This window comes from Oryctolagus cuniculus, chromosome 21, assembly GCF_964237555.1.
Source record: "Oryctolagus cuniculus chromosome 21, mOryCun1.1, whole genome shotgun sequence".
Classification (NCBI taxonomy): Eukaryota; Metazoa; Chordata; class Mammalia; order Lagomorpha; family Leporidae; genus Oryctolagus; species Oryctolagus cuniculus.
The window spans coordinates 6,651,552-6,677,330 of NC_091452.1; the positions used below are offsets into that span (position 1 = coordinate 6,651,552).

Genomic DNA, 25,779 nt, shown 5'->3' on the forward strand with positions numbered 1-25,779 from the left:
GCTTCAGAATCGAAACAGGAAGTCGCCCCACCCTAAGCAGCCTTGAGTCTCATCTCGCGCCTGCGCTCTCTAGGGTGTATCCCTGGCCACGCCCTTTTCACTGGCCTCACTTGCCCCTTTCAGAAGTTCACCCAATCACCGCCTCGAACCGAGTTGCCATAGAAACTCCTATCGCCACCCCTTTTTCCTCCCAGCAAGCTGCGCGGCGCACCGGGCCTCATAGCCTTTGTGCCATCCGGGTCTCTCGCACGAACGATTTAGTCTGTGGCGAAGCTTCGGAGCGGCCGGTAGTGTTGAAAAGCGGAAAGCGGAGGCGCCGCTCTAGCGGCCAGGACTCTAGGCTATGGCGGTAGGTGCCGAATCCGAATTTGAAGCCGGGGATTTCTTTCTGCACTTTTGCAGGGGTGGACGGCTCCCGGAGCTGTTGTCCGCCTGTGTGTGTGTGTGGACAAAATGGCGCCGCTGCCGCCTTCTGCACCCGCCATCATGGCTGTTTGCTGTAGGGAGGGGGAAGTAAGGCGGTGTCGGTGGGGGTGGGGAGCCGCAGGGAGTGCCGTTTTTTCCAGAACTTTCCTCATCGCTTCTCTGGCACGGTGTCCTTTCGGCCCCTTGTACTGCCTCCGGTTTGGTTACGCCGACCGGTGACTGATTCGAAGTTTCCCTGGGGCTCGGGCATTTGGGATCGAGGTGGAGAAGCGATGGGGCAGAGACGAGCCGAGGAGCGGCTCTGCCAAGCGTTGGGTCGGGAAGGATGTGTCTGAGAGAGAGGAGGGCAGTCTTGTCGCTGCGTTTTGTTTTGTTTTCGCGTGTGCTCAGGGTTGCATAATTTGGATTGGCGCTCGCCTCTCCAAACCTTAGTGTGTTTCCCAGCTAGGGCCCTTGGGGTGGCGTTGCCGAAAGGGGCGAGGAAACCGACTTAGAACGTTTCGGAACCACCAGTTCTGACATTGTTGGTTTCCGAAGCGACCGCTGACGGAGCCACTTTTAAGTGTTTGAGCAGCATCGTAATCAAGTCCCTTCACTGGCCTTTTTCCTTTAAATTTCGAAACCCCTCGTTGACCTGCACAAGAACTGCAGTTCATAAATAACCCATTGTGCGCAGTAACTAGCCGCCTGGCGTGGAAGCTGCCCGATTCCGACGGGACGCTGTGGTGGCCACGTTTGTAGTTCTCGTAAAAGAAAAACGTAAGCGTCTTTGCATTCCTGTTTGCAGACCAAAAAGATGCTTTCTCATTTTCGAGAATAAATAGGACTGCTGGGCCCACCGCTGTGGCTTAGAGAGTAAGGCTGTTGCTTGTGGCCTCGCTGGTTCTAGTCCGGCTACTCCACTTCCGATCCAGCTCCCTGCTAATGTGCCCCTGCAGCCACGTGGGAGACCTGGGTGAAGCTCCTGACTCCTGGCTTCCAAAATGGCCCAGATCCGGCAGATGCGGCCATTTGAGGAGTGAACCAGCGGATAGAAGACTTCTCCCGCTGCCTCTCTGTGTAACTCTGCCTTTCATGTAAATAAATCTTTTTTTTTTTTTTTTAAGTAGAACTACTAAAAAAGTTTATGCTTCCTTACAATCGGAATATCTGGAATTATGAAGAATCTGATGGTTTTCTGCCCAACTTCCCCCTCCCCCACACAGACAAGAACAGTTTTTGATAAGATTTCTTAACAGTAGGTAAGCTGTTTGTGGAGCTAATTGATTTCATAGTGTTTGGGACCTCTTAGAATACTTTACAAGAGTACTGTGTGTTACTTGGGTTCCAAGGTTTTAAAAGTGAGGTGAATGCAGTAAAGAGTCTGGTGCAGTAAAGAGACGTTTCCCTTGAGAAGTGGCCTAGTACCAGTGCTCGCCTGCCTTGCGCTGGTGATAGATTTGTATACTGTGTTTCAAGCGTGAAGGGGTTTTCAACAAGATGTAACTTGGAGGAAACCAGGGGAGCTTTCTGACAGAGCTGACGCTGGAGTAGAAGATGGTTTTCAAGTTAGCATTTATATGTAGGTTTCTACTAAAGTAAAAAAGATTTTTTTTTTCAGAGCAATATCAATATTCAGCTAATTATACAGTTTCAAGATATCGCCATTGTGCTACTGTAAAATATCCTCAGGGAAGTTAAAAAAAATTTGCCAGGGCTAACTGGCCACCTGTCATTCCATACCTGTTTGGTAATGGGGTGGTTTTTTTTTTTTTTAATTGCTTCACAGTTGAAAATGGCTGTTTGATTAAGAACTTATTGTCACTTCTAGTTTTGATTTGATTGTTCTCTGCACAAATAAATTAGAAAGACCAGTAATTCTGTTATGCTGTTTGTTCTGCAGAAAAGTGTCATGTGCTGAGAGAGTGATGCAGTGCTTAAAGTTTTTTAAAATGCTTTTATTTTACCTACAGAGAAGAAGTCAATTCAAGCATGTGTTTCTGCAGTATAAGCTGTACAAACACTTAGCGTGTAATGGACTTGTCTGAAATACACCTTAGGGGTAACGATGGAAACAAGAATGAATTTTGCAGATCAGAGTTGTTTACCTGCCTGGTACAGCATACAGTAGGAGACACAACAAAAGATTTTGGCCAACTCAACCAGTGTTGCTAAGTCTTAGCTGTAAAATGAGAAAGTTGGGCTCTATTCTAAGGAATGAAAGCCTTTCAGCACAAAATGTTATGATTCCAGAAGTCACCCATGGAGACTGGAATGAGTACTTCCCGGTTGTAGTTGCTTCCTTCTGTTTCTCAGTGTTCTTTTTGTACCTTTCTTAGAGGCTTAACACTTAGTCTTTCACCCCAACTAAACTATAACTCATTCCTTTTTAATGTATCATTTTATTCCTGGAATCTACTAGCAGTTTGACACATTTTAACTCAGATACTGATTGAAATAGTTCAGCATTTTGTGTCATTTATTAAAAATTTTCCATATACATTGCTTGATCATTTTTTGGGCTAATCTTTCAGTGGGAAAAAGATCATTGTGTGATTCTTTCTGAAGAATATGGGGTGCTCCCTGTTTATCGAATCCAGATTTTTTTTTTCTGATGTCCTAAGATAGAAGTTAGTGATCTCTTCTTCTAAAGGGCCAAAGGGTAAATATTTTTGGCTTTGTAGACCACATGCTCTCTCCTTCACGTTCTTTATATGCTTGCCTTAAGAATGGGAGAACTGTTCGTGACTCAAAGGCCCTACAAAAACGGGATCATAGTTTGCCAATCCCTGTCTTAAGTCATCACATTCCCAGATGACTTGTATTTTCATATTACCTCATCAGTGTCCACCTTCCACATTTGAAACAGTTTTGGCTCCCTTTTATCAAAATCTGAATGAAGAGTTTGCAGATTCTAGTTTAGCCTTGTAGCTTTTTCTGTGACTCCAGCTTAAATCAATTTATTTTTTTCCTTGCTGCCCCAAGATTTATTTATTTATTTGAAAGGCAGAGGTACAGAGGAAGAGAGAGATTGATTGATCTTTCATCTGATGGTTAATTCCCCAAATGGCTGCAACAGCTGGGACTGAATCAAGGAGCCAGCCTTCTGGGTCTCCCATGTGGATGGCAGGGGCCAAGCGTTTGGGCCATCTTCCACTGGTTTCCCAGGCTCATTAGTAGGAGGTGGATCACCTAAGACTTTAACCTAATACGCATGTGGGATGTTGGCGGTGCAGTCAGTGGCCCAACCCACTGTGGCACGTCGTAGCCTCCAGTATAGTGCTGTTGTCATTTGTAGTTTGGACCACATAGTTTGACAGGGTCACAGAAATCGTTTTATTGAAAAACTGATAAGTAAAATTCATTTCTTCGTAAAACATCTATTTTTGAAGGCTTGTTTTTTTTTGAAAGGCAGATCAGGAAGAAATAGATTTTCCATTTGCTGGTTCATTCCCTGAATGCCTAGAGCAGCTGGGGTTGAAACCAAGCCAAAGCCAACAGCCTAGAACTCCATCCCAGTTTCCCCTGGTGGCAAGTAGTTGGGCCTTTCTCCCCTGCCTTCTCTGTTGTATTAGCAGGAAGCTGGATTGGAAGTAGAGGAGTAGGAATTTGAACAAACACTGCTCTAGGATATGGGCCTCCAAGTGGCAACATGACCCACTGCCATAATACCCAGCCCTCTGAAACCATTGTTTATGGATTTTTGTATTGGGTGCTTTGTTATGAGAAGGGCAGATACATTTCCTTTCGCATCTGTCCTACTGTCAACTGGAAAACAGCTGATACTGAGATGAAGATCATAATACTTGAAAATACTTTAGGGGCCAGCGCCGCGGCTCACTTGGTTAATCCTCCACCTGTGGCGCTGGCATCCCATATGGGCGCCAGGTTCTAGTCCCAGTTGTTCCTCTTCCATTCCAGCTCTCTGCTGTGGCTAGGGAGGGTAGTGGAGGATGGTCCAAGTGCTTGGGCGCCTGCACCCTTGTGGGAGACCAGGAGGAAGCATCTGGCTCCTGGATTCGATCTTTCTCTCTGTCTCTCTCAGGGTGTAACTATCTGTCAAAAAAAAAAAAAAAAAGCTTTAAAGCATAAACAATGTTTCTATAGCACAGCATATGTGAGGAGAAGCAAGATTGAGTTCTCCCATATTTTCTCTTTATAATCTAGAAGTACTCGATTCTTTTAAGATCTTGTAGTATTAAGTCTTTTCAACCCTTGATCACTAGTTCAAAATATTTCTTTTTTTTTTTCCCAAAAGTATGCTAGTTTAAGAACTTGTAGAGTCAGCTTAAATGTTTATTGGAAATACATGGAGCTCATAGATGACATTATCTCTAAGAGATGGGAAGCATTTTAAATATAATGAAAAACTCTAAATTATTTTTCTTTAAATTTACAGGCTAGTGATACAGAACGAGATGGACTAGCCCCAGAAAAGACATCCCCAGATAGAGATAAGAAAAAAGAGCAGTCAGATGTATCTGCATCTCCTAGAGCCTCAAAACACCATTATTCAAGGTCACGGTCAAGGTCAAGAGAAAGGAAACGAAAATCAGGTATGAATTCTTAGAGGTGATTAAAATTATCAGACTTTGTTCTCCATACAGACATATATTGCAAAAAATTTATTTATTTTGTTGGTGAAGTTAATGTTCTTCCCAGTCCCAGTGGGTAGTGAAAGTATAATGATAATGAAGTTGTTTTCAATTGTGAGGAATACAGGTGTTAACTAATGCAAAAATGTATAATTGTCCAAAGGCAAAAATATGGAAAGTTAGTATTTTCAGACTATAGCTGTCCAAACTATATATAGTCTGGACAAAAACACATTCTGAACTTTTTTTTTTTTTTTTTAATGGATATCTTAGATTGTTTTCACTTTTTTTTTTCTTTTTAAGATTGATTTATTTATTTGAAAGTCAGGATTACAAAGAGAGGTAGAGGGAGGTCTTCATCTGCTGGTTCACTGCCTAGTTGGCCGCAATGGCTGGAGCTGTGCTGATCCCGCAGCCAGGAGTTTCTTCCAGGTCTCCAGTGCAGGTGCAGGGGCCCAAGGACTTGCTGGGTTGGGGAAAGGGGCAGTTTAAAGAGGTTGAATGGGAAGTAGAATAATGCTAGGTATAAAAGTGGACCTGGACTTAGTCATTTAATCCTTTGTGCCTACAAATAGTTATTGACAAAAGTAGCTTTTACCTATATATTTGAAATTGTTTAGAATTCTCAAGAACAATTTTGAGTAGAGATTTTCTAAACTAATAACATTATTCTGACTGCATAAATGAGGGCTCTTCACAAAGTTCTTGGAAATGCATATTATGACAAAAGTAGGCATCAATTTCAATATCTTTGCATAACAGTAAATTTAGTTTTAATTCCCTTTCCCACAAACTTCCTAAATTCCTCTCTCTCTCTCTCTTTTTTGACAGGCAGAGTGGACTGTGAGAGAGAGAGAGAGACAGAGAGAAAGGTCTTCCTTTGCCGTTGGTTCATCCTCCAATGGCCGCCATGGCCGGTGCGCTGCGCTGATCCAAAGGCAGGAGCCAGGTGCTTCTCCTGGTCTCCCATGTGGGTGCAGGGCCCAAGCACTTGGGCCATCCTCCACTGCACTCCCTGGCCACAGCAGAGAGCTGGCCTGGAAGAGGGGCAACCGGGACAGAATCCGGCGCCTCAACTGGGACTAGAACCCGGTGTGCCGGCGCCGCAAGGCGGAGGATTAGCCTAGTGAGCCGCTGCGCCGGCCCCTAAATTCCTCTCATATAACAGATCAGATGTCATTCAGCCTATTTTATTTTTATTTTTTTCACATTAATTAGTTTATTTACCTGTAACAACATCCTTGTAAGTTTGCTGTGGACTAGGAAACAAGATGGGCTAGTTGGAATATTTTTATTTTATAAACCACTAAGAACCTGTAACTCTTGAAAAGAAAATGTTTGTTCTTGGTTATACTCCGACTTGTTTGAATCACTTCATTTGATTAACATAGGTATAGTATTAACAGAGGAAGAATCCCACCCCTGCTGTAAAAATATAGTCATTGAAAGATAAGTAGCAAATAGAATCTAGTTAGCCACATGGACTGGAAATTTGTTATAGAGCATCTGGGATATATGTTTAAATGAGATGTCTCTGTGTCCTTGTTTATGGTGAATTTTTGTGTGCATTTACAGATAATGAAGGAAGAAAACATAGGAGCCGGAGCAGAAGCAAAGAGGTAATTAACACTTTGTAGTGAATAGGTACTTTAAAATACTTGTAAAATATCTGGTAGAAATATTTGTGTGAATATAGGACTTTGTCAAGGTAAGTACCAAAACTTAAAATTTAAAAGGTTAATTGGGTTATAAAATAAGCATGATTTGGCTTCATCATTTTTCAAGAAGATAGTTGTTTGTATGAAAAGTACCTTCAAAAACTATTAACTTTATGATATTGTGAAAATATTCACAAAAATTTCATATGAAGAATATAATTGGTTTTTTTAGGCCTGTCGCACAGAGCTTCCATTAACCTGAGGTCCCGAGTCTCCTTATGCCTGACAGCTGCTCAGGACTTTTAAATAGCAGTCATCTCTAAGTAGCAATACCCTAGATACCCGCAGGCTACTTTTTCTTTATGAAAGATAACAAGAGTTCTCTTTTCTGTAGTGCACTAGTGTGATTTCCTTAATAGTAACACTGAACTTTGAAGTAAAGGTGTGAGGGACAGCTGAAAAGGTGGCCTTGACTGCAAGACGTGAGGAAAGAGAAAGGCAGCAGCTGTATTGCAGCTCACCCTCCCGAGAAGACAAGCAGTGAGCCCTGGAAGAGCAGAAGTAAAGACAGAAGGGACAAGAAGAGTCTAACGGGGCTGGGCAGGGGACTCCTAAGACGATGTGGCCAGGGACTTCACCTCCTCCCCTAATGGAAGCTCTGTTAAATTTTTAATTTAGGAGAGTTTTTGTGAAAATGACTATTTTGTTTAGCTCACATGATAACATTTCTATAATAAATCATACTCAGCGTGCTAATGCGCGAAGAGACTGAACTGAAGACGCTGCAGACTCAGATAGCAAAATAATAAGCCTACTTCATGATAAGGTAACTATTAGTCATTCAAACTCCTATTTCCCTTAAATATATCTTAAATCAGTTAAGGGTTTAATGTTTTATTTTTTTTTAATTACTAGTAATGTTATGTTTGGAAAACTGGTTTGAAATAAAACTCTAAAACCTTTGGAAGTTTAACCACTTAAAGTTTTTCAGTCTGCCACTATATGGCAAAATCAAAGAAATTTTCTAAGCTCAGAGAACTGGCAATGAAACTAAGATTTAGCTGTGTCTCCAGGTCTCTTGTTTTTCTATAAAACAATAAATTACATACTGTGATCATTTTCAAATATATCATCATGCATGTTCTAAAAATGATTGGCTAAGGATTTTTTTGTTTGTTTGTTTTTAAGAAAAGTTAATCTTGAATAAGAAGAAATATACCGTGGCCTATTTGGGGAAACAAGTATCCAATTGTGGTGGCAAGGTGGTGACTTGGGCATCAGAAGAACATGGGGTCTAGGTCCAGCTCAGCTGCTCTATAGCTTTGTGACTTTAGATCTTAGCTAATGACACATAAAGGAATTATTAGAGAAGATGAGTTTCTTCCAGATTAAATGTTAGTAATCCTCAGATGTCCAGGACGTTGCAACTTTAGACAAATCTTAATGTGGGGAAAGATGATGCTCAGCGATTCCTACTTTCCATGATTATGAGGATGGAGACTTGATCATACTGTTAATTGTAGCTGAGTCTCTAAATGCGTACGTTGTGACAGCCTTGGTTTAATCTTTCAAAATGTGGAAAGTGTGTATTGTGTGTTGGCCCAGGGATTGACTATGTTATCCCTGGTTTGATTTCTTAAAAATTAAGAGACGGTTCCCATTTCCTACCCTAAGTACATGAAGTGTAGTGGAACTCCAAGCCTGTTTAGGAAATTACAAGATGATGAGTAATTTCTTTGTAGTTTAGACAATAGGACAGAAACTGTAGACCGTCTTTTTAGAGAGGATATAGCAGGCAGTACAGCTATAAAAGGGACACTGCATTTCTGCATAATTTGAAGTTGCAGAAAATGTTTAGTAAAATTATACTAGCTACCTAATTTGAAATGTTTTTTTCTGATGCATTTCTTCATTTCTTTATTATCTCTGTTTTATTTACTTTTTAAACCTAAATTATATACTCTGTATCTAGAAATTGATATATATATATATATATGTGGTCTATATTCTTTTAGGCAAGGTAAACATCAGGGAGTCTGTTTAATGGTCTTTCAATATTTCAACTTTGAAAATATTTTTATTGTGGTATTTGAAAATATTTTCGGGAGGAATCTTTCGGGTGTTTATAAAGAAAAATTAGTAATTGTATTCTGCAACATTTGGGTGATGTGAACCTAGATCTTTTTTTTATTTGCCACACACTCCTAAGGTTACTAATGTTGCATCACAGCATTTTTGTCTACTGATACCCATACTAACTCTTTTTGTTGCACTATTTTCCTGAAAGAACCAACTTCTTCTTAAAACAGGCAAGAAGACATGAATCCAAAGATAAATCCTCTAAGAAACACAAGTCTGAGGAACACAATGACAAAGAACATTCTTCTGATAAAGGAAGAGAGCGACTAAATTCATCTGAAAATGGTGAGGACAGACACAAAAGGAAAGAAAGGAAGTCATCCAGAGGAAGAAGTCACTCAAGATCCAGGTCCCGTGAAAGGTAAACAGTGTTGGTGCTGTGGCTTAATGCCGTCCAGCAAGCTAAGTTACATAAAGGAGCTCAGTGATTCAGCATTACCCCATAAATGTTAATTAGGAAATGAATACTTCTTGGCTAATTTCATCTATTCCTTTTCCTGCAAATAGCTGGAGCATTTTGCTTTCTGTTTAATCCAAAGATGATTTACAAGACTGGGGAAAAGGATGGTTAACATGTTCAGTTAATGAATGGATTTCCTTTAACCTTTTGATTTATTGGTTTTACAGTGTAAAAAAGTCAGGTTTTAAAATGTATTGCTGTCAGTAAATAGTACTTTCATGTCATGTTTTAGAATGCATATTGCTAATGTGTAGGCTTTTTTTTTTTTAATTTTGAGGAACTAAATCATGGTTCAGGTATGTGGGTATTTTTACTTTAAGAAGGCAGTGTTAAATCATTTTTATTTGAAGAATTCTGTGAGGGATATATACATGTGGTATCACATGCAGTCAAAAATTTTTCGGTAGATTCTCTAACAGGTACTAACTTAAGCTTTAAAAAATGTTTTGGTAAGATACAGACTTAACTATACAATGTGTCCCCACCCACCCACCCTTTTTTTTTTTTTTTTTTTTTTTTTTTTTTTTTTTTAATATTTTTTTAGAGACAAAGAGCTCCCATCCTCTGACTCCTCTAAATACCTGATACGACCTTCATGTGGAGGTCAAAGCCAGGAGCCAGGATCTCAGTTCAGGTCTCCTGCATGAGTGTTAGGGACCCAGTCACTTAAGCTATCACCTGTGCCTCCCAGGATCTTCATTAGCAGAAAGTTGAAGGAAGGAGTGGAACCAAGAACCAAACCCACGGATTCAAAAATAGGAGGCCAGGGTCTTAACCACCAAGCCAATCACCCACTCCCCAGCAATCTTTAATTGGAATAAGAAGCATTGAACATTTTCCACATGTGAAATCTTCACTGTGTTCTTTAGTAAGCATCAAGAAAGAATGGAGGTCATTTTGTAAATTATAAATCCTTTGAAAACTGTAAGCAGTTCAGAGTAGTTTTGTTGCTTGTCTTGGTTGCAGTACTTAAGTAACTTATGTGGTGTGGATAATTAGAAAAACACAACTATGAGTAACTACAAATTTGTGTACTTGAATTTCAGGCGCCATCGTAGTAGAAGCAGGGAACGAAAGAAGTCTCGGTCCAGGAGTAGGGAGAGGAAGAAATCAAGATCTCGAAGCAGAGACAGGAAGAAGTCACGATCCAGAAGCAGGGAAAGAAAACGGCGGATCAGATCTCGCTCACGCTCAAGATCAAGACACAGGCATAGGACTAGAAGCAGGAGTCGGACAAGGAGTAGAAGTCGGTAGGTGCTCGTCACCCTGAGTGGAATCTGTGAAGTCCCCTTAGAGGCTCTGTTCATCTTCAGTCAGAATGTTAAAACTGCGCATCATAATTTTATTTGCAGACGTCAGTAAAACTGCTTTAATCATAACCTAATACAGAGCAAGTGAATTCATATGTTTTCGGGTAATCTGTAAAGAAACAACCTGAATAAACCTATTAAATTCATCTTTTTTTTCCCAACACTGGATTCATTTTATATGTGAAAAGAGCAAACATGGATTGTGTGACTCCACGTGCTCCCAAGCTTTTGCCTGTTTTAGCACATCAAACCCTCAAAACAACCATGTTGTAAGTTTTAGTGAGGTTAGATGACTTGACGAAGAAGCCAAAAATCCTAAGTGCAAGAGTCAGGTCCAGTTTCCAAACAAATCTGGATACAAAGTCCATGGGATATGCTTAGTCCACTTTAGTGCATATCCCATATCACATTTTCAAGATGAACGAACTTAATTCAAACTCTTGTGGAAGAGAAGTACAATAAAGAGCATCAGAGGATAAATTAGCTATAAATATTGGCCGGCGCCGCGGCTCACTAGGCTAATCCTCCGCCTAGCGGCGCCGGCACACCGGGTTCTAGTCCCAGTCGGGGCACCGGATTCTGTCCCAGTTGCCCCTCTTCCAGGACAGCTCTCTGCTGTGGCCAGGGAGTGCAGTGGAGGATGGCCCAGGTGCTTGGGCCCTGCACCCCATGGGAGACCAGGAAAAGCACCCGGCTCCTGGCTCCTGCCATCGGATCAGTGCGGTGCGCCGGCTGCGGCGGCCATTGGAGGGTGAACCAACGGCAAAGGAAGACCTTTCTCTCTGTCTCTCTCTCTCACTATCCACTCTGCCTGTCAAAAAAAAAAAAAAAAGAGGATAAATTAGCTATAAATATTGGCCGGCGCCGCGGCTCACTAGGCTAATCCTCCGCCTAGCGGCGCCGGCACACCGGGTTCTAGTCCCGGTCGGGGCGCCGGATTCTGTCCCGGTTGCCCCTCTTCCAGGACAGCTCTCTGCTGTGGCCAGGGAGTGCAGTGGAGGATGGCCCAGGTGCTTGGGCCCTGCACCCCATGGGAGACCAGGAGAAGCACCTGGCTCCTGGCTCCTGCCATCGGATCAGCGCGGTGCGCCGGCTGCAGCGCAGCGGCCATTGGAGGGTGAACCAACGGCAAAGGAAGACCTTTCTCTCTCTCTCTCTCTCTCTCACTGTCCACTCTGCCTGTCAAAAAAAAAAAAAAATTAGCTATAAATATTAAGTCCGTGTTTGGTCATATAGCTTGATTTTGTTTTTCTGTGAGAGAGAGCTCTCATCCACTAGTTCCCATACCAGTGCTGCGAAAGGGCTGCGGCTAAGGCTAGGAGCCAGGAAATCAATCCAGGTCTTCTGCAGGGCTGGCAGAAACCCAAGCACTTGAGCAATCACCTCTGCCTCCCAGAGTCTACTGTAACTGGAAGTCAGGAGTGGCGTGAATTAAAGTGTGTTGCTTCAGTGTCGGATGGGGGTCTGAACCAGCATCTCGCTGGTAGGCTACATTTCCATTTGTTTATTTTGGGAAAAAAATTATATATATATAACAGAACCAAAACTCACAGCCAGGGACTCCAATGAGAGAGAAACCAACTGCCTGCCCCTTTGGTTCTGATCTGTAGTTGAGTAACGGAACATTCTCAAATAAGAAATTAAGTGAATCAAATATAAATGAGGCGTTAAGCTTTTCAGTCACCTTTTGGACAGTTAGTCACAATGACATTCGTAGTTCTCGCTGTTAACTTTGATTCTGATCAGTGAATATTTTTGTGTTTAATTCTGCTAATTCTTTTGTTTTAGTTACTAATTTTGTGTTTTAGAAACACAGATTTCATTGTAAATACTAGAAACAGTTGACTGGTCAATCCCTGTTGCATGCATATTGACTTCCGAACAAATTGACTTCCGAACAAAATAACTGTCTTGTGCTGATTTTGCAACATTGTGTGTACTATGCCAAAGACTGGAAACAACCACTGTTGTTCTGTCCAGCTATAGCATAGATGATTAAATAAATTGGCAGTGCAAGCAAGAAACTTAGTATAACTGTGGAAGACGTGCAACAGGTAAAGAAGGAAGTGGTGCTACATGTTTATGTCATTTTGGTTTTTATTAAATAGTACATAAGCGCAACCATGATATACTTAATTTCTACTCGAAATAATTGCCCCTTGTTACAGTGAAACATGCGTAATACGGTTTTTTGCAGAGACAGAAAGAAGAGACTTGAAAAGCCGAGAAGATTTAGCAGAAGTTTAAGCCGAACTCCTAGTCCACCTCCCTTCAGAGGCAGAAACACAGCAATGGATGCGCAAGAAGCTTTAGCTAGGAGGTGTGTCTTTATTTAATTCATTATTCCTTTTTAACTTTAAATAGATGCTGAGTTATGTGGATGGAAATGAATGTTTTCAGTCAGGGTAATTTAAATAATTAAATCTGTTAGTGCTGTGGCGCTTTTCTGCTAGCAAACTGCTTCAGTGGTTTTTGAATTCTCATACGTTCATTTACGTACAACTAGGAGGGCTGAGATGTCTAAGAATAGTTCCTGTTTTTTGTTTTTCTTTCTTCATAATTAACTGATTCATTTTTCTCAAGAAATTTAGATTCCTACATCTGAGAACTTTTTTGAACCTTAAACTGGTACAGAAGCTGTTAATTTTGCCTTCAAAATGGCTTTGCCTCTACTTTTTTTCTTAAGACCAAATACCTGAAATATTAAGAATTCTGTCAGTTTTTATTTTGAAGATGGCAAATAATGGTTATGCATTATAACCCAGTGTACTTGATCTTGCATGTATTACTACTGAAAACATAGCAAACAAAAAAAATTTTTTTTTTTTTTTTTTTAATTTTCTGTTGTTTCAAGGACAAGTGGTTGTGGTACTTCACAGCAGGACTTTTTGAGGGAAACCTGCAACATGATTCTGAGAACTGCCTCACAGGAGGCAAGAACAGACCTCACGTGTTTTGGCAGGTTTTCTCGTACGAATTCTGAAAATTATGGTCTTTCAATCTTGGGTGTTTTTTTCCTCTTCACAAAATTGAGTTTGTATTTTTTTTTCATTACAATAATGCAGTTATCACAATGTCACCTGATGTGCTGCTGCCCTGTGAACCCAGCCTGGAAGAAACTCCAGCTGAACAGCAGCAGCAAAGGTGTGAGCTCACGCGTTCTTCACGCCATTCACCTCAGTGAATGGTGTTAATTCCAAATCTGCAGTGGCTGTTTTAATGCAACCAATAGTAGGCACTCATAGTTTCTTTCTGAAACTAAAAGCAACAGAATTCTGAAATGATTTACTTCAAACTCTGATGTAGTGTATAATGAAAGGTCCATTAAGTTCTGACAAGTGTTTCCTAAGCCAGAATGTTTGTTTTCACTTTTATATGTCTTAAGTTTTTGTTGAAATTTTATGAGTGAAATTACTAGCATGTAAAACTTTTTTTAAGATTTATTGTTATTTATTTGAAAGAGAGTTAACAGAGACAGGTAGAGTCTTCCATCTACTGTTTCACTCCCCAAATGGCCTCAACAGCTGGAGCTGAGCCCATCCATCTGAAGCCAGGAGCTTCTTCTGGTCTCCCATGTGGGTGCAGGGGCCCATCCTCCCCTGCTTCTCCCAGGCATATTAGCCAGACTTGAACCAGCACCCATATGGTATGCCAGTGCTGCAGACCAGGGCTGTAACCCACTGTGCCACAGCGCCAGCCCAATGTAAAACATCTTTGACTTAGTGATCTCCCGTGTGAAAAGTTTCTGTGAAATCCTGTGATTTCAGAACATCAGGTTAGTTTTTTGGGTATTTTGATGAGGGAAATATTTTGCCTACTACGTATTATAGCATATAGACTTGTTGGGGTTTTTTGTTTGTTTGTTTTTAACATTGATTTAAAAGGCAGAGAGACAGAAAGATCTTTTATCCATCCACTGTATCACTTTCCCAAACGGCTGCCACAGCTAGGCCTGGGCCAGACCAAGGGCAAGAGCCAAGAGTGCATCTGAGTTTCCCACTTGGGTGGCAGGGCCCAAGCATTCAGGCTATCTGCTACTGCTTTCCCAGGCTCATTAGCAGGGAGCTTGAACTCATGTTCATGTGGGAATCTGGGGGTACAGGCAGTGACTTAACCCGCTATGTTTTTCTGATCTGTGGCCTCCATTTTATTGTTACCCTTAAAACTTTGATTCTCAAGGCTGAAATCAGATGAAGCTATATGGTCCTCCCTACACATGAGCTCAGTAAGGAATAAAATTCTAGATTTTAAAATTCCTTTGATGTAAATTACAGCAGTTTTTAAAACATGCCAGTTATTTGTCACTGTATTTTTTTATTCACAGTGACCCAGTTCTTGCCACTTTATACCACATTAGAAGGGGAATGGTGGCATTTTAACTTAAGATTGGTAAATCAAGTTATGAAAGAAAAGGTATTTAATTTCAGGAACTGATTATAAACATAGTATTACTTATTCTATAGGAAGCGATGGTGATGAGTATTTCTACACACATATTTGTTATTAAATTTAATGTGAAATAGGATTTATTTGTTTGGGGATTAAATACTGTGTTTGGTTACCAGTTCCTTTGCTGGTGATAAATTTCTTCAGTGGCTAAAAAGTACATTCCTATCTTCCCCTATTCAATAGATTATGGAGAATGGTGGAGTTTTAAACTGTTAACCACTTTCTTTGACTACTATATATAAAAATTTTTTTTTAATTCATTCAAAAATGCTTAAGTCTAGTAATTAACTTTTTTTCTCTATCAGTTGGAGGAAGGGGTGTTAAGCTAACTTTAAATCATAATGTATTTTGTCTCTAGTTAAAGATATATGTATTTTATTTTAAATTTTTTTATTTTAAATTTATTTAATTTGTCTTTGACAGGTTGGAAAGGGCAAAGAAATTACAAGAACAGCGAGAAAAGGAAATGGTTGAAAAACAAAAACAACAGGAAATGGCTGCAGGTATTTTTTTCTTTTTTATAGAATTGTAGTTATGTTTGTGGAAATTTTTGAAAGTACACAAAGGTAACAGGAAGAAAGTCACTTGTGGTAGCTACTGACAGTCAATACACTAAGTAATTTCAGTGTTTTCTACCTCATTCTTTATGCGGTGGTATTGTTCATTACATCCATGCAGATATTGAGTAATAACTTGGTTGTCTCTGCAAATGTCTTCTGCTTATGCAGGTTTTTAAAGAAGAAGTTGATCAGAAATATGCATTGTCTTTCCTGATTTATCTATTTATTCATCTGCAAAGCAGAATGACAGAAAGGAAGAAGAGAGTTATGTTCTATACTCTGGTTTACTTCCTAAATTCGCACAACATCCAGTGCTGTGCCTGGCCAGAGCCCAAGCACTTGAGCCCTCTGAAGCAGGGAAGCTGAGATTCAAACTTGACACTCGAGTATGAGATGCCGGCCTTTTTTTTTTTTTTTTTTTTTTTAAGGATTTGTTTGTTTACTTGAAAGTTGCACAGAAAAAGAGGCAGAGAGAGAAAGGTCTTCCATCTGCTGGTTTACTCTTAAAAACTGCTGGGTCAGACTCCCTCCACCCTAGTGGTACCCATTTGAATATTCCAAAATTTAACAAAACTGCAATTCTGTTTTTAGTAAGAGCACATAATTATAAAAGTACTTTGAGAATTTGATTCCTTATAATATCTGTAACTTCTAAGTTTTTTATGGTCATGTTCTGAATGGACAAAAACATGTAATCAGTCATTCTATGTAGAGGTAACCAACTCCACTACAGTGGAATAACTACTTGGCCTTACTCTCTTTTATATGCGCATTAACATGACATATTAGGATTTCATAGTATGTAGATGAGATACATTTCATAGTTTATAAAGAACCCTAGGGAGATGAGACCATTGTTGTATTACAGCTGTGAGCACCATAGTTTATTGGTTCTGTGATCATACCTTCTCTTCATCCTTGGAGAAGTAGATGAGGTTTGAGAATATATTAGTATTCATGTGCAGACATATGTCTGGTGGTGAACGCATTTAGTGTTTGCTAAAGTGCTAATACTTTACAAAAACTAATATTTGATTATTTTCTTGTACCAGAAGATCTCAAAAATTCATGGAAAATGTGTCATGAATAAACTGTAAATGAAACAGCCAAAACGCCAAAATAAAATTTAGCCTTTTAATTGTTAAAGGAACTTTTTGAAGTACCTTCATTTGGGGAAAATAATTCTGCCTATTTGCAGATTAGAGGGTTTCTATATGTGAATAACATGTTAATGTACATTAGAAGGTCTGTTTTCAAGTCCATGCTTTTGTCCTCCTCAGCCGCTGCCGCTACTGGAGGTTCTGTTCTGAATGTTGCCGCCCTGTTGGCATCAGGAACGCAGGTAACTCCTCAGATAGCTATGGCAGCTCAGATGGCAGCCCTGCAGGCTAAAGCGCTGGCCGAGACCGGAATAGCTGTTCCCAGCTACTATAACCCAGCTGCTGTGAATCCCATGAAATTTGCCGAACAAGAGAAAAAAAGGAAAATGCTTTGGCAAGGCAAGAAAGAAGGGGTAAGTTCTTTTATTCCATGTTTTATCATTCTGATTAGCAATTGCATAGAAAGACAAGTGTGAATTGAAAAAGATTAGTTTGGATTTTCTCTGAAAACCTCCTGGAGTAGTGTAATATGCCGTAGTTATTCCATACTGGAATAAGGCATGCATGATCTCAGTGAGGCTTTCCATGAAAACTAGTATCGCCATGATGGGAAAAGAGGCTGCTTAGATGAGGCATTTTTACCAAAAAAAAGTGAGATGCTTGTTTGCTTCATTAATCCATAATACATAATCTTAGTAAACTCTGTTGCTAGACTGCCATAAGTGGTATTGTTTCTTTTATTTGAAATATTGAGAAAATTGGTATTTGGACAAAAAATACTTAAATTTTATAAGTTGTAAAATTTAGTATTTCTTCACAGGATAGATCCCAGTCTGCTGAAATATGGGAAAAATTGAATTTTGGAAACAAGGACCAAAATGTCAAATTTAGGAAATTAATGGGTATTAAGGTGAGTTACACTTTGTATTAAAATTTATACTGTTTTCACAGTAACCGTTTTCAGTGTCAAAACATTCTAGTGGTAAGTCTGCGTGGATACTTTGTCGTGCTTTATATTCTCCAAATTCATAACTTAAACCCTTAGTTGTCACTATTTATCCATTAAATTAGCACATTTGTTTGTTATTACTGACATTTTAGGTAAGAGTTTGTTAGGGAAAATATACTCTTATTTTCAGTGCTTAATGGGGGAAGAGCTTTTGTTTTAAGTTGTAGAGAACTGGGTTTTGAATGCAGGCACAGTGTTAACATGGAGAGGTCCACAAGTGCTGGGCAGAGGATTAGTTGTTCGCTGAGGCAGTATTTGGCTTAAGTCAAGCTGCACTAAGCTGGCTGCGAATCTGGAGCGTGCACTGGAGTTTGGACTTGCTGTCAGCCCTCCTGGCACTATTCCTCCCTCAGAAACCTGCCTATTTCCAGTGCTGGTTTCTGCTCAGATGTCACTTGAAAAAACAGCGAGCATTCCTGTTGGCAATTTGTGTGTTATTTTTCTCTGTGGGGTTTATATACTGTCCAACATACTCTTCACCACCCCACTAAAATGCAGCCTGTTGCTGTTACATCCTCTATTGCAGACCTGGAAGAACACTGTCTTGTACTTTGTAGGTGCCTGAAGAATGGAGACAGTCCTTGAGGGCAAATACCTATCAAGGGAGACTTAGGGATATTATGAAGGGAGAGAATTACATTTTGTTACCCTCTGTACTCACTTAATATTTTATGTCTAATACTTAGAGTGAAGATGAAGCTGGATGTAGCTCAGTTGATGAAGAAAGTTACAAGACTTTGAAGCAGCAAGAAGAAGTATTCCGAAATCTAGATGCTCAGTATGAAATGGCAAGGTCACAGACCCACACACAGAGAGGAATGGGCTTGGGTTTCACATCCTCAATGCGCGGAATGGATGCAGTCTGAGAAGATCACACTTGTAAAGTTTGGGACTTCGTAGACTTCTTGTTCTGATGTCGGGTCCTTGTTCACCAAACAGCTAGCATTCTAGCTTGCATGGGTGTTGCATTGACTTTAATTTATTGAAAAATACAATTTTTTTGTAAATATCAGATCAGTGATACTGGTGTTAGTGTTGTAATCAGGTTAAACCCACTTCCATTAAACTTGACAGGACTATAGAAGGACAATATTTTTTAGTTCATGAATTCTACTTTTCAAATATATAAGAGCTTCAGGTGGGGTAAAATCTCATACATAGATTTTTCGTGTCCACTGTCTTGTGTACTTTTGTACTTAACCTTGTACAGTTATTTTCATCTCTTGAAACATGAAAGAAATGTTATGTAGGTGTGCTTTAGAAGATCTGGCCATTTGGTATAAAATCCAGCACAAGTAAGCTGGGTGGTGATGATAATAAAAATGGTTTTCTCAAAACTGGTGTTTAATTTAAGTCACCTGGAATTCTTGTTTGTTTTATGGTTTCTGTAGCATTTTGCAATTGCTATTAGAAAACACTGGTTAGAAACTTTTCTTTAAGAACAGTCAACTATGCTGTAGGTAACACCATGGTGAGCAACAATGTAAGAGGAAGGTGGGAGGAGCAAATAAGTTTATTAAAATAATACTGTTTTCCTACTATAAGGGCAGAATTGGTGTACAGTATTTGTCAAATATTCCATATGTTATTCAGGAAATAGCTTAATGCATTAAAGGGATGTAAGCACTTTTATTTTAATAAAGTGCCTTATAACAAGTCCTTTGTATTCCCTTTTCTCGTTATCCCTTTGAAGTGTTCTCTAGCATGACCTAAAACATTAGAAGATAACATTGTCACGAAAATGAGAGCAGCTTAAATCTGGGAATGAGGATAACATTTAGGGGCTTGCGCTGTGGCACAGCAGTTAAGCCACTGACTGCAGCTCCGGCATCCCGTATGGGCACTGATGTGAGTCCCAGCTGCTGCACTACCATCCAGCTCTCTGCTAATGAGCCTGGGAAGGCATCAGAAGGTGACTCAAGTGCTTGGGCCCTCTGCTGCCCACGTGGGAGACCTGGATGAAGCTCCAGGCTTCAGCCTTGCCCAGCCCTGGCTGTTAGGCCTTTTGGGGAGTGTATAGCAGATTGAAGATTTCTCTTCCTCTGTAACTCTGCTTTTCAAATAAATTTTTTCAAAAAAGATACAACACCCTACTCTTTTAACAAAAATTACTGTTAGGTATGTTTTTTTGTTACACATGAAACTCAAGTAATTAAGATTTTTTTAATGTGCTTTAGGAAAGGTGTAGTTTTCTAAGAGCCATTTCTAAGATGCCATTGAGGGGCCGGCCCTATAGCACAGTGGGTTAAAGCCCGGACCTGAAGCACCAGCATCCCATATGGGCACTGGTTCTAGTCCTGGCTCTTCCACTTCTGATCCGGCTCTCTGCTGTGGCCTGGGACAGCAGTGGAAGATGGCACCAGTCCTTGGGCCCCTTCACCCGTGTAGGAAACCCAGATGCTGCTCCTGTCTCCTGGCTTTGGGTTTGTGCAGCTCCAGCTGTTGCAGCCATCTGGAGAGTTAACCAGCAGAATAAATGAAATCTTTAAAAAAAAAAAGATGCCATGGAGGTATGCTGTGGGGAAATTAAACACAAGAGGCAATTCAAAAATGGCGGCCTAAGGAAGTAAGGTGGGCGGTATCCAAAGTTGTCTACCACCAAAGCTGATTGCCTGCGCAGCATCAGGGGAGATGACGACTGATGACAGTCCAGGCATGTGGCTGGTCCTGTAGAAAATGGCCCCTGCTACCCTTGTCAGAGACCAAGAAGTGGCTCCTGGCCTTGGTCTGGCCCAGAACAGGCCTCAAATCTACTATTCCAGCAGTGTCTCACCAAAATGCTTCAACAATGCCTTCTAGCAGCCCAGTTACTTCACCATCAGATAACCAAAATGGAACTGCTCTTTGCCACTGGGGCTTGGCCCCACACCCGGTTTTTGTTTTTTTGGTTTTTTTTGTTTGTTTTGACAGTGGACAGCGAGAGAGACAGACAGAAAGGTCTTCCTTTTCCGTTGGTTCACCCCGCAATGGCAGCTGCGGCTGGCGCACCGCCTGATCCGAAGCCAGGAGCCAGGTACTTCTCCTGGTCTCCCATGTGGGTGCAGGGCCCAAGCACCTGGGCCATCCTCCACTGCACTCCCGGGCCACAGCAGAGAGCTGGCCTGGAAGAGGGGCAACCGGGACAGAATCCAGCGCCCCGACCAGGACTAGAAGCCGGTGTGCCAGCGCCGCAAGGCGGAGGATTAGCCTAGTGAGCAGCGGCGCTGGCCACACCCATTGTTCTCTGAAATGACCGTTTATCCAACCAGCTTAAGTCCGAATGCTAAGTCAAGACCTTCTCCATTACCTGAATGCATTCCTGAATGAGATTTGTTGCTCTAGTTTTCAACATTCTCTACTTCTCCATACTTAGCTAACTTCACGACTATTGACACTTTAATTCAAGTGAACACCCTCAACTATAAAAATCTTACCAAGGGGTAGGCATTGAGGCACAGCCGATTAAGCTGCCGCTCGAGATGTCCAAGTCCTGGCCACACCTCTTCGGTCCCACTTCCTGTTCATGCGCCTGGGAAGGCTACAGATGATGGCTCAGGTGCTGTGAGCAGCCAGGATGGAGCTCCGGGCTCCCAGCTTCAGTATGTCCAGGCCTGGCTGTTAGAAGCATTTGGGAAGTGAGCAGTGGATGGGGAATCCGCCTCTCCCTTTCAGATACTTTAAACAAAGCCAACCTGCCAAATAGACAGGGAATTTTGCTCTGGCTCCATCCTCAGTCTTTCCCCCTGTGGTCAGAGCTCTATGACCAAAATGTAGATGCGCTGGTCACCCACACACTGCCTGTTCCAGTGGCTGCAGGGACCCCCAGTGTGGACTGAGTCGGTCCGGCTTCCGCCTGGCACCGCCCCTGGGTCCCACCCAGCGCCAGCACTGCTCGCTCAGTCCTCCAGAGCGCCCGGCTCGCACAGACCGGCGGGCTTCCTTGTCACATGTCTAACTTGGGGTTCCCCTTTCAGTGTGGGAAACGGGGCTTTTGGTGGTGTTTTCGTGATTTGTAGGCTTCCTGACTGGGAATCGGGGTCACTCCGCTTCCTTAGGTTCCTGACAGGGCCCGACACACTGCAGGCGGTAAACAGTGACCGGCTGGTGGAACGACACACCCATTACCCCAGCGAGCGAGCTACTTTTACGCGAAAACGAGCCCAATGCACTCCGGTCGCACGCCCGTGATCACAAACGAAGTCGTAGGCAAGGCGGGAGGTCCTTGTCCTCTTGTGTATCGCGGACGCGAGAATCGCTGTAGGCCCTGCCTTTGGTGGCCACGCAGCCCCTGCAGCCAGGCTGTTTTAACACCTGGTCTGGTCCGGTCCGGCGGGCTTCGCGTTTGCAGCGCGAACAATGAGTTAACAGTCGCTTAGAAACCACCCGGCCCAGCATGCAGTGAGCCCACGCAGCCCGGAAGTGCCTTTGCGTGGAGCCGTTGCATGCCGGGACTTGTAGTCTCCCAGGGGCTGGCCACGCCCCTTGTGCGGCCTGCGGTAGGAGAAACCGAGGCCCTGACGAGCGGTGCCGCCCCTGCGACCTTCGCCCTCCTCCGAGGTGGCTGGCTCCGCCTCCTCGCGAATCTCTCTCGCAACCCAAAATGGCGGCGGAGGTGGATTTCGGCGACCTGGAGCTCTTTGAGGCGTTTGACCACCCAGAGGAGTCGATTCCGAAGCCCGTCCACACCCGCTTCAAGGACGATGACGGGGCCGAGGAGGAGGACGAAAACGGTGTTGGCGACGCGGAGCTGCAGGCGCGGCTCCGGCAGTGCGAGGAAACCATCGAGCAGCTCCGCGCCGAGAATATCCTTCCCGCTCGCCGGGCCCTGTCCCCGCGGCGTGGGGTTCCAACGGGGCCGGGTTCCAAGTCACTTCCCGCGCCCCGCGGGCAGGCCGAGGCGCGGGCCTGGCCAGCGCGGGCCGCCTCGGGACCAGACGCCCCTCTCCGGCCCCAGCGGGCGTCGTGCGAGTGCCCCGCGGTCGGGCTGGCCCGGTCACCGCCGGGCGGCCTCGCTGTCACACTCGCGGTCGCGGTCAGCCCTGCGGTCAGGGCTGCGGGCCTGGAGGAGCCGGCCGGGCCGAGAGGCGTGGCGGACTGCGCGCTGCGGGTCGGGACGCAGCCTGGAGTTCACGCAGCTCCGAGCCGGCGTCCGCGCTGCGGGAAACGCGCCAAGCGGCTTTGCGTTTCCGCGAGTGAGGGTGAGGGCTTTGCCGGTGGCGGGGGGTTCGCTTTAAAGCCATATACAGATAATTCTGTTTCAAGCGGCTGCCCCTGCCGCCTGGAAGTGGTTGTCAGAGGCTGGTTCTCGTGCCCCGGGGCCGCTGTCCTCGACCTGCTTGCAAGCGCAGAGCCGTGGAAAGCTTGCGCCGTGGGCTCCGTGGCTTGCATCGCAGAGCCCACGTCGCCGACGCGGTGCTGCTTGCTTTCTTCCTAGCGCGGGACCCTGGCTTGGAAGTTTTTAATTGGCTGTGTAGGCTTTCCTGGAGGGCACCGCTGTGTCTGGCTCCGCCCGGTAGTCCCTTAACTTTTACTGTCCTGTCTTAGACCTGTGTCCGAGGGGGTGGACATTCCGTTTCAACGTGGACGTCCAGCGCCTAGCCCCCGCAGCAGCACGGGGGCCCAGCGTGTGTGCCGTGCGATCTCCTGTAACGTTAGCGAGAGTGTGCCAGTTGACTTTTATGGTGTGCGTGGTTTTGTTTAATGAGGACTATTATTCCTTAATAACTAATAACATCAAGAACTTAAAAGAAAATTGAACATTCTGACTCGACCGAGGTATGAGGTCTTACAGCTGTCCTATAGTTTCCCTTCTTATTTATCCTGATACCGATATTGAATCACTATTTCCTTGTATAAAAGGTACAGGATTTTTGGAGCACTTTTAGTTGTTCAGCACACTTGAGAAATCAGTAATTATCCTTCGTTCTTAATCTGGGGGGGTAAAATCGAAGTTCTGAGCGCGCTCAATTTTTTAACCGGCTGATGAGTGAAAGTATTTGTGAAACAATCCAGGACCTTTTGACTTAATGTTTAGAACTGGCGGATTGTCAGCCCCGCCCCGCCGTTCCTGTTCCTGGGAAGTTAAGGCTAGGGTTCCCGTGTCCCTCTCGCGGAGATGTGCTTACACAATCGAAATCTGTTCTTAGTAGAAACCGTGCACGATACAGTGTTTTAAAAGAAGCAGGTAATGCGCTTTTGAAAAAAAAGTAGCAGATTTCAGCATCCCATTTCAACAGATTAAAGGCTTGTTCTGCTAATATAAATTTAGCAGGTCACTAGTTAAGTAGAGATTTTATTATGTGGAATGGTACTTTACATCTTTCAGAATTTGGGGGTGCCCTGATGTAATTTATGTATGTGTGTGTATATATATATGTATATATATATATTTTTTTTTTTTTTGGACAGGCAGAGTGGACAGTGAGAGAGTCAGAGAGAAACTGATGTAATTTTACATGCACAGTTTTGTCCCTCATACTGGTTGAAGTAACTGGCTACATTGGTTACTAAAACCTTTCATTTAAAAGTCTTGGAGAATAACTTTCTCATGGCTGACCTTTGTTCCTCTATATGACTACACTTTGAATATCTTATTTTTTGGTTAGATATAAAATGTGTTAAATGTAACAAGGATTCCTCATTTAAGAAGAAGCCGCCATTTTTGTTTGTTAGAGACACTCTTGGGAGCAGAGCCCGGTGCTGGCTCCAGTGGTTGGGTCCCTGCCGCTGGCGTGGGAGACTCGGGCTGACTGGGAGCCAGGCTGGAGGCTTCAGCCTGTTTCAGCGTAAACTAGCAAATGGGAGATTCTCTTTCTTTCAAATAAATAAAAATAAACTTAAAAATTTAACATAAATGAAAGATACTCTATTTTAAATACATTTCCTGATAGAGTTGATCATTTAAACATTAAGTGTTTATCTTAAAAGTTGTGGTGGCCGGCTCCGCGGCTCACTAGGCTAATCCTCCGCCTTGCGGCGCCGGCACACCGGGTTCTAGTCCCGGTCAGGGCGCCGGATTCTGTCCCGGTTTCCCCTCTTCCAGGCCAGCTCTCTGCTGTGGCCAGGGAGTGCACTGGAAGATGGCCCAAGTGCTTGGGCCCTGCACCCCATGGGAGACCAGAAAAAGCACCTGGCTCCTGGCTTCAGATCAGCGCGATGTGCCAGCCACAGCGCGCTGGCCGCGGCGGTCATTGGAGGGTGAACCAACGGCAAAAAGGAAGACCTTTCTCTCTGTCTCTCTCTCTCACTGTCCACTCTGACTGTCAAAAAAAAAGTTGTGGTAATCACACCCTAACCTCCATATTGTTTGAGAGTCAGCTGTTTTCTGACATCTGTTTTAGAATCCTGGTTTGGAGATGTTTGATACACCATACCTTGCCCTCCCAGGGTCTGTTCATGTATTTATAAGGGGTTTCACTTCCTGCATACTCAAAGTTAAATACACTCAGGTTCATTTAGAAATAAATTATTTTTTTAATAATTTTTAAAAGATTTATTTGAAAGTCACAGTTAAATTGAGAGAGGAGAGGCAAAGAGAGAGAGAGAGAGAGGTCTTCTGTCCGCTGGTTCACTCCCCAGATGGCCGCAACGGCTGGAACAGTGCCATTCCGAAGCCAGGAGCTTCTTCCAGGTCTCCCCAATGGGTGCAGGGGCCCAAGGATTTGGGCCATCTTTCCCAGGCCATAGCAGAGAGTTGGATTGGAAGAGGAGCAGCTGGGACTAGAACCAGCACCCATATGGGATGCTGGCGCTTCAGGTCAGGGCGTTAACCTGCTGCGCCACAGCGCAGGCCTCTAGAAATAAATTATTGTAATTGTCTGGTATATCCAGTTCCTCCCTAGTTTGTAGAAAAACTGTCCAATCAGGTAAAGAAACTTTTTTGGTTGAAAACTGAAAGATTAAATACAGTTCTTAATTTTTTTATATATTTATTTTTAAAGATTTATTTATTTGAAAGGCAGAGTTACAGAGAGGTAGAGAGAGAGAGAAAGAGATCTTCCATCTGCTAGTTCACTCCCCAGGTGGCCACAGTGGCTGGAGCTACTCCAGTCCGAAGCCAGGAGCTCCTCCAGGTCTCCCATGTGGGTGCGGGGGCCCAAGGGCTTGGGCCATCTT

General features: G+C 43.0%; 2 protein-coding genes and 1 long non-coding RNA gene across 11 annotated transcripts in view; 2 read left to right on the top strand and 1 right to left on the bottom strand.

Annotated features, from left to right (window-relative positions):
* The first annotated feature begins 72 nt into the window (after positions 1-72).
* Positions 73-19,341, top strand: RSRC2 (arginine and serine rich coiled-coil 2). Of its 7 annotated transcripts, XM_070066151.1 has the most exons (12): positions 213-349; positions 1,365-1,502; positions 4,805-4,961; positions 6,576-6,619; positions 7,407-7,484; positions 8,946-9,158; positions 10,304-10,507; positions 12,765-12,887; positions 15,440-15,519; positions 16,857-17,089; positions 17,497-17,586; positions 18,372-19,341. In XM_070066151.1, the coding sequence occupies exons 5-12, from the start codon at positions 7,477-7,479 to the stop codon at positions 18,549-18,551; spliced, it is 1,131 nt and encodes a 376-aa protein (XP_069922252.1). In that variant the 5' UTR covers positions 213-349; positions 1,365-1,502; positions 4,805-4,961; positions 6,576-6,619; positions 7,407-7,476; the 3' UTR covers positions 18,552-19,341. The 7 variants fall into 7 exon arrangements, with proteins under 7 accessions (XP_002722787.1, XP_017194167.1, XP_069922251.1 ...); XM_070066150.1 differs by lacking the exon at positions 1,365-1,502 and having other exon boundaries at positions 187-349; XM_017338679.3 differs by lacking the exon at positions 7,407-7,484.
* Positions 19,342-19,781: 440 nt separating this feature from the next.
* LOC138847434 (uncharacterized) lies at positions 19,782-22,079 on the bottom strand. 2 transcript variants are annotated; one of them, XR_011385259.1, is made up of 3 exons: positions 21,790-22,079; positions 21,099-21,275; positions 19,782-20,137 (listed from the first exon to the last, which is right to left on the bottom strand). It is a non-coding gene; the product is annotated as an uncharacterized lncRNA (long non-coding RNA). The 2 variants fall into 2 exon arrangements; XR_011385260.1 differs by having other exon boundaries at positions 19,835-20,137; positions 21,807-22,058.
* Positions 22,080-22,131: 52 nt separating this feature from the next.
* ZCCHC8 (zinc finger CCHC-type containing 8) overlaps positions 22,132-25,779 on the top strand; it is a 30,794-nt gene continuing 27,146 nt past the window's right edge. The window contains exons 1-2 of one of the 2 annotated variants that reach the window (XM_070066147.1): positions 22,132-22,466; positions 23,397-23,439. In XM_070066147.1, coding sequence (XP_069922248.1) covers positions 22,265-22,466; positions 23,397-23,439 — 245 coding nt within the window. In that variant the 5' untranslated portion in view covers positions 22,132-22,264. The remainder of the gene's footprint in view (positions 22,467-23,396; positions 23,440-25,779) is intronic. The other variant, XM_051837773.2, reaches the window with a different exon arrangement.

Excerpts from the sequence above, each read along its gene's own strand:
- RSRC2 (XM_002722741.5), top strand. Across the intron at positions 10,508-12,764 it reads CGGACAAGGAGTAGAAGTCG|AGACAGAAAGAAGAGACTTG; the intron begins GTAGGTGCTCGT and ends GGTTTTTTGCAG. Across the intron at positions 12,888-15,439 it reads CAAGAAGCTTTAGCTAGGAG|GTTGGAAAGGGCAAAGAAAT; the intron begins GTGTGTCTTTAT and ends TGTCTTTGACAG.